At 38.6% G+C, this 14,675-nt stretch overlaps 1 protein-coding gene across 6 annotated transcripts in view; it reads right to left on the bottom strand.

Annotated features, from left to right (window-relative positions):
* Positions 1–14,675, bottom strand: part of ANKRD44 (ankyrin repeat domain 44) — a 320,329-nt gene that overhangs the window by 15,454 nt on the left and 290,200 nt on the right. For all 6 annotated transcript variants that reach the window (XM_035007476.1, XM_035007479.1, XM_035007478.1 and 3 more), the window contains exons 19-22: positions 10,944–11,031; positions 9,821–9,938; positions 8,173–8,389; positions 4,818–4,905 (exon numbers count right to left, since the gene is read on the bottom strand). In XM_035007476.1, the coding sequence (XP_034863367.1) occupies positions 4,818–4,905; positions 8,173–8,389; positions 9,821–9,938; positions 10,944–11,031 (511 nt within the window). The remainder of the gene's footprint in view (positions 1–4,817; positions 4,906–8,172; positions 8,390–9,820; positions 9,939–10,943; positions 11,032–14,675) is intronic.

Below are 14,675 nucleotides of genomic sequence, written 5' to 3'. Positions count from 1 at the left end.
TCAACTCTCCTTGCCTTACAAATTGAGTTTTTATTTTTTATTCATTTTTTAAAAAGATTTTATTTATTTATTTGACAGAGAGAGACAGCACAAGCAGGGGGAGCGGCAGGCAGAGGGAGAGCAGGCTCCCCACTGAGCAGGGAGCCCAATGAGGGGATCATGACCTGAGCTAAAGGCAGACGCTTAATGACTGAGCCACCCAGGCGTCCCACAAATTGAGTTTTTAAAGAACAGAAAAAGCTCGCCTATCCTTTTTACCAATCCCCAAACCTCTCTTATTCATCTGAAAAGGCTTGTAGGTATTGTAAAATTCTTCTTGGAGGATTTTGCATTCCTTCCCTCTGCCTTTGAGATGTACCTGGTCTTCTCTAGGAACTAGTATCTAGGCCATTTCTTTGAGCACATTTCAGGGAGATAATTCTTATCAGAAAAAAGAAAAAAAAAGAACGACTATTTGGAAACTAGGGAAATAAAAAATCTTAAGTCTCTGATATGTGGAATTGTTGAATCTCTGTATTGTACACCTGAAATGAATATAACACTGTATGTTAACTAACTGGAATATAAATAAAAATTAAAAAAAACTATATATTAACTATACTGTAATTTAAAAAAATTTGAAAATCTGAAGTTTTCTCAATTTTAGTAAAAAGTTTAAGCCATCTGAGCAGGTAACCTTAACTTATTCCATCTGCCAGAAACACAATCTGGATCTGTGGTTGTTGTTGTTGTTATTGCTGTTGTTGTTTAATAAACTAGTGAGTTTTGCATTATCATACCTGTTTAAAGGCTAAAATTTAAAAACAAAAGTTAGGGCGCCTGGGTGGCTCAGTTGGTTAAGCAACCGCCTTCAGCTCAGGTCATGATCCTGGAGTCCCGGGATTGAGTCCCGCATCGGACTTCCCGCTTGGCAGGGAGTCTACTTCTTCCTCTGACCCACCCCCTCTCATGCTCTGTCTCATTCTTTCTCTCTCAAATAAGTAAATAAAATCTTTAAAAATAAAATAAAATAAAAACAAAAGTTATTAAGATTTCTGTTCGTGTCCATCTATATCTGTATGTATATGTACGTACATTATGTTTATTTCTATCTCCAGATGGTATTGCCAAAATTAATTGTAAAGAGCTCTATTTAATTGGCTTAATGAACATTAAGCACTTGGGGCGCCTGGGTAGCTCAGTCAGTTAAGCGTCCAACTCTTGGTTTTGGCTCAAGTCATGATCTCAGGGTTATGAGACTAAGCCCCTGTGTGGGCCTACTTCAGATTCTCTCTTTCCCTCTCTCTGTACCCCTCCCCAATAAATAAAAATAAAATAATATAATAAAAAGAACATTAAGCACTTATATAAGCCAAGTATATTCTCAGGAATATAGCAACTAACCCAAATGTTTTTCGGGTTCACACGATCTGGGTTTATCTTTGGTAAACAAGGACTAGTTTTAGGTTGGTCAGTTTAATTAAAACAGGCACATCTTCAGAGTTATCAGCATTTATAATGCAGACATAAAACTTTTATTCTACCTAGGTTTACTAAAAATCGAATAAGCTCATGTTATCACTGTTACAGAATTTGTCAGCCAGAAAGATAATTTAAGATGATGGTTAGCTGTTTCATATCTCATGAAATTTTCATGAGTGATCTAAACATAATTATTAAAAATAAGTAAATTAAATAGATGTAAGTAAGATAAAAGTTTATAAGTAAAGTTTTCAACAGTAATTATGCTTTATGGTATACTTAAAAATAGTTTCCAAAATGTTTTTGGTAACCTGAAACCTTAGTTAAGCTGAGATACATTAAATGATGGATATTCATTGACTTCTAGATCATTTCCAATTAATATAAAACTCTGAAACATTATTACTGTACATAGATTTATCCACTTTTGGCTTCCTTTGACAGAGGAACTACAGATATTTGGCTCCATTAGTAAACATGTTTTGTACCACATTGAAATATGTATTATAAGGAAGAATATACTCCTAGAAATTATGAAATTTATTTATGAATTTGCCAATCCACAGAATGCTAATGTAACTGACAACCCACTATTGCTTACTTCTTAGTTTCCACTAGGAATTAAGGATTCTAGGGGTTAAGAATTTTAATCAATTAAAACTATTTACAAATAATAAGGGTGGGGCACCTGGGTGGCTCAACTGTTAAGTGTCTGCCTTCAGCTCAGGTCATGATCCCAGGGTCCTGGGATTGAGCCCCGCATCGCATCGGGCTCCCTGCTAGGCAGGGAGCCTCCTTTCCCTCTCCCACTCTCCCTGCTTGTGTTCCCTCTCTCGCTCTCTTTCTGTCAAATAAATAAAATCTTTAAAAAAAAAAAAAGAAATAATAAGGGTGAAAGAAAATAACTGTAAGAAAAGTAGGTAATAAAAGTAGAATGTGTATTTTTTTTTGGATAAGGAAAGTTATGAAAGACATGATTTTTGTTTGTTTTATTTTTTTGGTAAGAAAAAAGAGAAAGTAATTTTGTCCTAAAGTAAAATGACTGTTTTTTCTGGAATGTGAAAGAGGGAAAAATTAGGACAAAATCTGAATGGATATAAAAAGCTGTAAAAGGTCTGTGGAAAAGGAATCTTGGAAAAGGAATTCTCTGTGGTCAAGCTGGCTAAGATTGGGATGGATTTACTTAAGCTTTAAAAAAATGAGTTTTAATATCAAAAGTACACTAGTGCAAAATTAGAATGTGGTTTTTCTCTGTTAAAGGAACAAAGGGTTTTTTTCTTAGATTACTGATCTGCTCTTAATAAGAAACTGTAAATAAAGGTTTTTGGTGTTTTTTTTTAACCTTTTAAGTAATCTTCCTGAAAAGCAGAGATTTCATGTCTTACCAAAATAATTTACTGTGCTTTAGGCTATCTTTATCAAGTCTTTAATTACTTAAGAAAACCCAGTCTTCTTAGTATTAAAAGAGCTAAGGAGGTTTTTTGGTTTGTTTCTTAAGCCACTACTATCTGTATTTATCTTTATTAGCTATATCACTTTGGTTAAATGGATAACTAAGTACTGTTGCACAGTGACCTATGATCCTATTCGACTAGGTGTTTTAAAATCTTTTGATATTTTTGACAAATAAATAAATGCCTAAGTTGGTCAACAGGCCAACTGGCTTAAAGAAGTATCCTCTCTTCGGGATTATTTCTTAACTTCTGTGAATCTAGTTGGTTTGGTTCATGGGGACCCTGGTTCAGGAATGTCCTGTAAACCTTAGGAATACTTTTACTATTAATAATTATCTTCCTGGTCTGTTGCTTCCTAGTCTGTTGTTCTCTCAAGGGTTTTTTTTTAATTAATTAATTAATTTATTTATTTATTTATTTATATTAACATATAATGTATTATTTGTTTCAGGGGTACCAGTCTGTGATTCTTCAGTCTTGCACAATACACAGCACTCACTATAAGGGTTTTAGATGTGTGTATGCAGCCATAAGCCAGCTAACAAATGGTTTCCCTCCAATTGGAATGAAAACCTGACATTATCTCCTGTGAAACAGAGAGAGACCCAAAGAGACAATGGTAACTGAGAATAACTTGCAACATCACCTTTGCTCAAACCTCTTGGTTGGCCAGAGGTTGATCAAAGTGCGGAGGAAGAACTACCAAATTGATCCCACATGAACCTTTACTTGGTAGGTCAGGCACCACTGATCCCGGGAAACAACATAGCAAAAAAAACCCCTCAACTTTTAAGTTTCATGTTATTGTAAATGTTCCGTCTTCTCAGAGGTCAGACCATCTAGTTAACCAATTAATAATTACCAAGTTATATGGGTGATTGCCCCATTCCTATGATACCTCAAATAAGGCCAGATATGAAACCCTCGCTAATCAGATATTTTTATTCCTTCTCTTTCCTGTTTCCTATTTTTTATTCTGTAAAAACCTCCTGCTTTCTGCCTCACACTGTAGCTCTCTGAACTCTTGCAAGTGGACACTGCCTGCTTCATGAAGTGTAAAATAAAGTTTGTTTGGTTTTTTAATCATTGTGGATTAAATGCTAGAACCCCAGTATTTCTTCAGAACTCCTACATCCAGGAAGGAGTTTACTGTGCACCACTTATGCATCATGTTAGGTTTTGGGGGATACCAAAGTGACAAAGACATGGTTCCTTCAGATTTAAAATCACTCCTACCCTTTATTTCTTACTCTTTGCTTATTCATCCACTATATGCCTCCAATATCTTTCAATCAAATGACCCAGCTGCATGTGAAGCCCGGAGACAATGCAAAGATAAAGCAGGTCCCAGGTGGCCATGTTCCCCCAGGCTGACCATGGAAGTCTGCTTTCAAGTCACTGTATTATCTAAACAATGGTTCATACTGTGAGATGGCAGCAAAAAGTACATTTATCAAAAAGAACTTACAACATATGAAGAATGGAGAATTACAATATATAAAAAGTCTTCCTGCCATAAAATGTCTTTTCTAATCATCCATAGGCATATTGCTGTTAACCCCAATTTATTTTTAGAATTTGGTACACAAATGTGAGGTACATCTGGAGAGCTCTTCACCTGGGGTGTAACGTGCCTCTTAGTTACCCACGACCCTTCATGTAGTTTCCCTCAGGTGACATGTGAGCCACCGTGGAGCCTGGGCACTCCACAAAAAGCTCCTGGAAAATCATTAACACTAGGGACCACACTTTGCTATCAGACCCATTTGCCATTAGCAGCAAAGTGGAATATGTTGGTCTTACCTATAGTCTAAAAGCCTGTCCCTTCCCAGAGAGGCAACCTGTCTGTATGTAGTTAAAATGATTAAAGCAACACCATTAACTCCCAGCGTTTCTACTTACATTGCACAGTGCAGTGGAGTAAAGGGATTACCGATAAATTTGCGAAAACATTTTTGCTCCAAAAGTACCTCTATACAGTTTTCATTACCTGTAAGGAATCAAAAGAATTTAGAGAGTTTCCAAGAAAGAAATTTTGGTCAACACAATCTATTTTTGTTGTTGTTGTTGTTAAGTATTGAATTCTGGCTTGTGAATTTTCCTGAATTGGCTGAATGTTCATTCTCCGTGGAATAAACAAAATGCCAAAATGTCATTAACTATGCTCACAGGTGTTTTGAGACATAGTGAAACAGTGAAGGCCTTATGCTCTAGAGGAGAGAAAGAGATAAAGAAGGGACCGCATTTGCAAGTGGAATAGATTCAATATCATCCTCAGTTCTCAAGAAATAGATGCCTGACATAGATATGCCTCAGTTTGCCCATGTTTACAACAGGAAATTCTCCTTTCACCCACGTGAATAGGTTCACTTACAATTATGCAACCTAATTCAGGAAAGAAGATGTGACTGATAGAAAACAGTATTTGAGATAATGCAGGTGAAACGGCTTTGACTATAAAATACTATGTAAGTGTGTAAAATGGCACCAAGGCCAGTTCCTGGCAAATAGTATGCACCCAATAAGTATTTTTTTAGTAAGTAGATGAATGAATGTGAGGAATTATTTTCAACGACATGACAATAGTTTCTAAATCAACTGAATTTGGGTTGAGTAAGGCCTCAGCTCTGTCAGCTTGCTTGTTACATGACTTAGGCAACCCACTTGGGATCTGTGAGCCTCAGTTTCCCATATATAAAAAATCAGACTAGTAAAGGATGATGGAGTTTTCAGTTGATAAAGGACCTAAATGTGGTTTGTGAGACAATGTGCATTTGTCAGAGCAAGAAGGCAATGCTATTTGGCTTTGGAATATAGACTACGTCCTGAACCTCTTCTTAGATGAATTCAGTGCTAAATTAGAGTTCTGTTATGATCTATCCCAGAATTATGTAGATTGGATAATTTTAAGTATTAAAATACAAGTCAAACCTTTCTTGCACCTGTAGAGAGAAAAGGTGAAGCTGCTTTTAGGAGGATTTAGAAGCATATGAAGTAATGAATATAAAATCCCCTAACTTGATTCAAGTTATACTGTTCAGCTTTCTAACTACATCCAACCCTCACTCAAACAGTCCCAGACACTTCAGTCCCTCCAGTAGTATGAATCCCCCTGAAGGACCTCACTTAGGGCAGCATCTAAACCTACCATTCCTTGGAGACTATATGAATTCCAACTTAAGGTCTGTGTAGGGAGGACTGGGGACCCTTGCACAACTTTCGATATTCAAAGTGCTCAGTGGAGGGGAATCTGGGAAGATGGGAGCTTGAACCTTGGATCTGGAAGACTGTACTGGAAGGGTGATTACTTGGGAGAGGATTGATCCTCCTCCAGCTTGCACCCGAAGAGGCCTAAGAAGAGAGACCCACCACCCCCACTGTTCCACCCCACTCCAGGGGAGAGGATGCGGTCTGTTATCAGCACTCTGATTGTGTCTTCCCCTTCCTGTAGGTTTTCTAGCGCCAGAGAGCTCTCACAGCTTGACTCAGATGGTAGTTAGGGAGCTCTCATCCATTAGTAAGTTGGGGAAAAAAAAAAATCACAATCTGCCAACGGCAGGGAAGGAGTATAACCAAGCCGAACAAGGAGAAAACTTGGCTCTCATTGAAAAAAGGAGGATTATAATGAAAGGTCTGACACTGATATATGAGGGCACCCCAAAACCTTTCTGGTCCTAATAATTATAGTTTCTGAGTGAAAATTTTAATAGGAGAATTGAAAATGGAAAAATAAAATTATAGAAATCAAATCAGAAGTATATGGGAAATTATCCACGTAAACTTGGCAGGGGGTGGGTGGGGAAGAGCTTCTTAAGCAAGACTGGAAACCTACATGCCACAACGACAAAAAATTTGACAGATTCAACTAATAAAAGTTCCAAATCTAGGCATGGAAAAAGAGATCATAAGCAAGGAACAAAGACAAATTATAGACGGAGAGAAAACATTTGCGGCACACATAACAAATGGAGGGTTCCTATTTCTAAGACAAGGTACTTCTACAAACATATGAGAAATGATAACAACTCAATAGGAAAAAAATGGGCAACAGATGAAAAAGGCGTGTCCAGAAGAGGAAAAGGAAATGCAAATACATAACTAAATACACTATCAGAGAAACACGAATTGAAATAATGAGATACCTATTTCTTGCCCTTCAAACTGACAAAAATTTTAAAAAGATGGTATTGTCTTGGCTGGCAAGGGCTTAAGAAAATAGTACGTTTTATATACACGTCTGACGGAGTAATACATTTTTATACTCTTTTTGCAAAGTAGTATGGTATAATCCACTAAAATTAAAAAAGTATACATTGCTCTCTTATCAAAAATTTCACTTTTGGAAAGTTATCTGACAGAATTTAAGGTACCATAATATGAACACAAACACTGCAGCATTGTTTATAATTGGAAAAAAACCTGGAAACAATCTGAATGTTCATCAACAAGGCTCTGGTATGAATAAATAATAAATTCTGGTATACACACTCACATATGTGTATATCTATCCCACTGCATGCTATAAAACATACAACTATTAAAAGGATCAATGTACACAGATATACATTGACTCCTAAGAATATCTGCAATAGAAACTTACGTAAACAGTAACAAAAAAAGAAAGTTATATAATACTTGTTATATGATTCTAGTTTTCAAAAATAGATGCATACCCAATTTGTATTTATTTAATACTCTCAAGGGAAAATTATGAAAGATACATACATCAGAATTACATCAGAAAGTAAATTTGGAAATGGAGATAATTTTACTTCAGGCAGCATCACCATTTTTGATATGTTACAATTAGTATGCATTTTCTTTTTCACTCAAATAAGTGAAACGAAAAATTTAAAATCTCCCAAATAACAAGTGCAACTAAATAGGGGATATAGGACATAAAAAGAAATGCCAAATCATGCATCTACTAGTAGGCAATTGTGACAGATTATTACATCATATTTATTTGTTCTTAGCTGTATTATTTTAATTCCTTGTAGGATCTCAAACCCTGATTAAAATTAGTTATTTCAGTTCACCAAAGGTTCTGATTAAGAGTTACACGTTAGCGATTAACAAAAAGAGGGCATCATGATAGCCATGAAGGGAAACCGTAAAAAAAAAAGAGGGGTATCATAGATGCAGAAAGATTGGAAACCATGGTTTACGACGTTACACTATGTTTTCACCTCCGCTGAGACCACAGTGGTGCCGGCCAGGAAATCTACTGGAATCAGTCAAGCGACAATCAACTCACCATTGTAACAAGCCCAGTGCAGTGGCGTGTAGCCTTGGTTATCTTTGAAAGAACAATCCTCCTCGGAAAGTGCCATCTGGAGCAGCTCGCTCAGCCATGTGGCGTGGCCGCGAGCAGCTGCATAGTGCAGGGGGGTCCTCCCTCTGGAATCTTTACAGAGAATCGACACTTCTTGCTCCAGCAGCATTTGCACACATTCCTCATGGCCTGTCATAATCTGATGCATTGCAATTAGAAAGACAAAACACATCTCAGAAGGGCAGAGATGCAGGAAGCAAGGCGGTGGCTAAGTGAGGCTAGGCTCAGAGTGAGCGGACAGACGCCTGGGCCTTAGGGGAAGCAGATTCTGCCCTGCGTCAGAGGACAGAGGTGGACAACCCCAGCAAGATTCATGACAGAGAAGTCTGTGAACGCACCAGCATTTTAAAAACATCTCTAGACTCTCCAAACAGAAACTTGAAGGGTCTCATGACAGAGCGGAAAACATGGGCTTTTAGAATCAGGAAGGTACAAGTGAACTCCTGGCTTCCCGCTTGTAAAACGTGGACAAATCTATCTGCCTCTCTGTGCCTCACTTTATCCACCTGGAAGTAGGAATAGTAATAATGACTCATAGGCTGTCGTGAGGCGTAATGAGATGTGTAAGGGCACCCAGCCTGTGGCTCCACCCACAGGAAGTATTCAAAAAATAAGAACTATGATTATGATATTGACCGCTTAGCGTTCTTCTTCTCTTTTCTTTTTCATTTATCATAGTGTTCAGCATCGTTACCAAATAGCAATTTTATGATTTCTGTTTTTGTTTCATTTAGTTTGACATGCTTTAAAAAAATTTCAGCAGATGTATATGAAGACTCATCCACAGGATACATATTTCAGGTGGCGAATGGCCCAACATTTGTAATAAAGAACAATTAAGATGGCTACCGAAAACCAGGTAATCATTGGAATAAATTATACCTCCTGCACACAATGGGGGATTAAAAAAATGGGGCAGAAAAATATTTAGGTAATTGGTTAATTTTATGCAATAAAAATATTGGAAAAAGGTCCTCGATCTACTTGGAGAAAAAAAGCAGTTTCCAAATAGCATCTTCAGTATTCTCTCTTTTTAAAATTCAAAACACATCCATATACAGCAAAAAAAGACTGGTGATACATACACCAAAAAGTAGTTATCTCCAGGGGGTAAGATTACCGGTGACTGTGACTTTCTTCTTTGAGCCTTAAAAAAATTTTTTTTTGCAAATTTTTGCAAATGCTGTGCGTATAATCACAAAACAGAACCAATTCTACCAACAGCAGGTGTTCATGTATCTATTATCACAATCTAACATGAAATCAGAAAAGCAGGACCTAAGAGTACCTGCCATTATTTTACCTTTGCAAAAGATTTTGTCATTTCTTTCTTTCTTTTTTGTCATCTCTATACTCGACGTGAGGCTCCAACTCATGACCCCAAGATCAAGAGTTGCATGCTCTACCGACCGAGCCAGCCAGGTACCCCCGTAATTTCTTTTTGACTGACTGAGATTAATTACTTATCTTAGGAAAACATTCTTTTTACTAAAACTTCATATGCGGGGGTGGAGGGGGAAACAAGCTCACTACAAAATTGCTTCACTAAAGCTGAGGAAGATGCACATACCCCTCTGTGTAAAGCTGTGCAGCCCATGAGGTCAACAGCATCTACATTGGCTTCCTTTTCAAGTAACAATGAAACAGCATCAATGTGTCCGTAGGCGACTGCAAGCATCAGCGGGGTTCTAGGCAGAGAAATAAATCAGGCTTTAAAAAAGAAGATCAGGGAAAACAAACACCCATCACTTCCAGAGGGAGGACACCTCTCTCTTCTCTCTCTCAACAATTGCTTAATATTTTCTGAGCATCCCCAGTTTGCTAATAGGATGCATGGAACAAGCCATCTCCATCCCTGGTCTCTAAAGGCCACCTGGAAGGGTGTCAATAGAATGATCAATACAATAAAATACAAATTGTTCATGTTGATCGCATCATTTTCAAAACTGTGTGGCATTCACCAAATAATCATTGAGCAGGGATAGGAGGCCCTCCTGCTCCTATCATTACAGCTCTACTTTATAGTTTTCTATGTTGAACTTCTGCTCAAGATTTTATTTGATCAAAGCTTCACTGCAGCAAAAAAAAGCCCGACAAGGCCAGAGGAAAAAAAAACAACAACAGAGTGTTGGGATCCGGGAAGTGAGGTTCTCGTTCTAACTCTGACAGTAACTCATGTATCTGGGATGAGTCCTGCTTTGTTTTTTGCGCTGCATTTCCTATTTGTAAGAGAAATTAGGTGGGGGGATGGGCTAACAGATGGAAAATACTTTGGAAAAACAAACTCAGAAATGATAAAAATACGAAGGATTTTTTTTTTTATGATAGAGATAACCTCTTGAGGTCTGTCCTACTGTCATAATTAATTTACAAAATGGGAATGCAGCAGCTTCAGAAGAGGGTAAAAGTGTATACAAAGAAGAAACAAAATGAAAGAAAGGCCAGGAATCATGGCCACAGACATAAAAAGTTGGCTCTTTGTCATCAAGATACGCCCCTTCCCATACTTCTCTTGGATATATACTCTAGCACAAAGCCCCCTCCTTATTCTAGGGCTCTCAACTATGAATTTCACCCAAATATATACCCCAAACTAGAATTCAGCCATCAACCCTCCTAGCTGTTTAACAAAATTAACCAATTACCTGTTGTGATTGAATCGCCAACCCCAGGCCCGGTTTAAGAACACTTACTGTCCTTTGGCATCTTTCACATCAATTGCTTCTGGGTTGTCTGCAATTTCTAGTAATAGCCGCAAACACAGTGTGTGACCATTAATTACTGAAAAAGAAAATAATGGACATTCTTTTAACAGACCAGCACTACACAGATCGCTTCAAAGTAAAATTTATTTGGACTTCAAATCAGTCGTTTTCAATGCTGCTGACAGCTATCCCCAGGTTTCCAGTTCGTACTAGCTGCTGGGCACGATTTCGTGTTGTTCACCAATTCTTCTTCCCCTTTTTTCCCATCAGGGCACTTTGGTCCTCACCTAACTTTTTCCTGGCTCCTGTATTGAGAGTTTATTCCTGAAAAATGATGTCCTTTCTTACCTTCTCATTTGGGACTGATAACCTTTCCTGAATGTTCAGCTTAATCTTTGTGTTCTTCTAAGAGAGTCACCCAATTCTGTATAATCCCGTGTCCAGCCTGCCTCCAGCCCTTTTTAAAAAGAAGGATGGGAGAAGAGGCAAAACAGGGGAGCAGAACAGGATGGGAGGAGAGGAGGGAAGAGGGGAGCAGAGGAGAGGAGGAAGGGAGACGCAAACAGGTCCTGCCTTTTTTTTCTCCCAGTCACTTTACATTTGGAGGTAGACATTGGAGCAATAGTTCTGATTGATTAGCGGTGACTTGAAGCAAAACTTCACACCGGAAAGGTGTATGCAGGCCCTCGGCTTACTGCTCCTTGACTGACCAGCAGCTCCCAGGAGACTCACAGACGCACCCCCTGAGGCTGCAGGACAACTCTGCCCGGGAGCTCCTCAAACTACGGCCCACGGTTTCTCTGCTTTCCGGGGTCTCCTGTGGCTGCCACCTCCTGTCCCCTCCGGCCCCTCCGTTCTGTCCCTGGCCAAGCTGTGACTGGGGCACCCACCTCGCCCCTTCCCAGGCGCTGCCCCGTCCTCCCCATGCCCCTTCTCACTCTAGGGGGCGCTGCCCACGGGCAGGAAAGCTAGCCCTAATGTTGGCCTTGACCGCTGGGGCCAAATACAAGGTCATGGCCTAGTGCGCACCAGGCAAGATGCTACACTGGGGAGTGGTGGTGCCTCCAGGGCTGGGAAGCAAGCCTCCTGGGATGATAATCTGCTGGGCTAAGGTATTTTCCGCTAGCTTGTTGAATGGAACCCACAGTCTTACAAAAAACACGGCCTTCCACTGAGGGAGTAGGATGAGAACAAATATGTTTAAAATTCCAAACGTGACCTTCTCTCCTTTCTGAACAATGAGAACACCATAAAACACATTGCTTTTACCTCGTTATGGCTGTGGAGAGAGAAGGGAATAGATGCAGCTATGTTAGGCTGATAAAGGCTCTTCTAAGAGCTGCGTTTTACAGTTCTTTTTATTGCACGCCGGTCGTGAGAGAATGCTAATTTAATAACGACATGCTTTCCAGGGACAATGCATATTAGAATTAGCTCACGTTCATCGACACAGCTCAAATTAACTACAGGAATAATGCCTACATTGTGTAGACCATTGCATTCAGCTCATTCAGCAATGTTCCATTTATGTATCTCAGGAGGAAATTTTGTGGCCTGGAGTACAGGCAATATACTGCTGTCGCTGTTGTTTTGTTTTTTTGTTTTAAAAATTACATTAAATCTATTACCACTGGTAAAATATGCAAGAATGTAATGTATGCTTAAAAGGGAATTGATTAGCAGAAGACTGATAGCTAAATACTACAGACAATGGGGTCATGAAAGTGCAGGTATAGTGTATTTTCACTGATTCCTCTTCCGATATCAATTTGATATTCTTTAAATACTCATAATCATAATAGTTCCAAAGGGAAAAAAATAATAGTTCCAAAGATGCTTGATTTTTGGCTACGCAGAAAAAGAGAGTAAAATCATCTAAGTATGCTGGAGAACAATCCCATTTCTAAGGTGGTGTTTTGTTTTTGTTTTCTTTTGTTCTGTTGGCAGGGTGTGGGGTGGTGTCCAGTAGATTCTGAACTTAGCCCTCGGGTAATTATAATTCCCCTCTATCGTAAAAGTGTAGCAAAACTAGAATTCTCATTCGCTTCCCACACACGACATCTTCCCCAGTTGCTAACATCTCCTTTGGCCGTGCCCTGCCAACTCCAGCTTTGTCTCCGACCCGCTCAGTCTCTCCCTGGCTGTGAGTGACAGCCATTTATCATGCTGCTCAAAGCCTACAACTGTCCCTGCAACTATCTGTGACAAAACCTCTAATATCCGTCCTGGCTCCTGCCCCTCACCGTACTCCCAGGATTTGAAACAAACAAACAAACAAACAAACAAAAAACTGCCCTCTCAAACTGGAAGAGATTCCGGAAGCGCAAGCTCAAGCTTCTGCACAGCAGACATTTTGTGGAGAATAGTCAAATAACAGCCTGCGTCTCTTTAATGAATGACAGGAGGGAAATCCAAAAGGAGTAATCTTAACCACCAGGGGGCTCCATTGGACCACAACCTATATCCCAGTGGCAAATGCGTGACAATGATTATCCTTCATCGTTTACCTGTTTACAAGGACAATTTTCCACAATCGAAGTAGGCCTCTTGTAATTGTCAGGAAATACTGTACATTGTACCTAAAGCAGAATGCTTGCCATAATAATATACAACTAATCTTTAAGAAGGAGAACTAAATTTGAACTTTATAATAATACCAAGAGTGCCTAGAATACCAAACTTCACAATAATACTTTATAATTATATCAAGAATACCAAAAACACAAAGTGTGATGGGAAATGAGAATTTATAATTTAACCATACCAACCATTACTGACCTCATGGCTGAAGTTTTTTTCAGGAACAATCATTTCCAGATAATTAGGCAACACCATGTTTTTTTCAATCTCTATATTGCTTTTCTTCAGTGGTTTGGAAATTCAAGGATATATACATGGAAATAGTTTCACAAGACCTAACATTTTTTCCCAAGTAACAAGAATCATAAAGTCTTTTGAAAAGCTGTCTTTACTCCTTGTTTCCCAATCCACCCATTATTTCATGGTCTGAATAAGATAGTTATTTCTCTTTATGAGCCAGTATCTACTATCCTGATCAAAGGCTGGTATCATTGAATTCCTGACCCAAAGGTATTTATGCCTCAGCTGAGCTAGAGATTCTTCCACATTACTTTTGTATCTGTGTATACATCCAGAAATGTCTTGACAGAATTTTATTTTATGTATATTGGAGAAAAGTCCCAAAAAGTCAAATTACTTACTTTTTGATATATACATAACACTTTTTAAGAGTCTTTATTTTAACACATGATGCATCAAGAATCAGCATCAGAGCAAAAGCTAAGAAGCGTCATTTAGACTGGCAGAATGATGTACCAATTAGATTGCTGTCTGATGACACTTTTTATGAAATAGCTATGAAAAAAATCGTTAATTTTATGCTTTAAAATGCTGTGTGATTCTGTCTGTGTAACTCATTTGAAGATCACATTATACCTTGCCTCTTTAGGAAGTTTTGTGGTAGCCACTGGTCAAAGTTCTGAACTCTCTCCTGAGTTAAGAAGGCAAGACAGAGCGCAGAGGATTTTTAGGGCAGTGTTTATAACATCTTACTTTGTATGATACTATCATGCTGGATCCATGTCATCATACATTTGCCCAAATTCATAGAAGGTATAGCACCAAGAATGGATCCTAATATAAACTATGGACTTTCAATGATTATGATGGGTCATGGAGGTTTATCAATTGTAACAAATG

This window comes from Mirounga leonina, unplaced genomic scaffold (assembly GCF_011800145.1).
Source record: "Mirounga leonina isolate KUSES-001 unplaced genomic scaffold, KU_Mleo_1.0 Mir_151, whole genome shotgun sequence".
Taxonomy (NCBI): Eukaryota; Metazoa; Chordata; class Mammalia; order Carnivora; family Phocidae; genus Mirounga; species Mirounga leonina.
The sequence above is the reverse complement of the archived record's forward strand: the minus strand, read 5'-3'. Positions and strand labels throughout refer to the sequence as shown.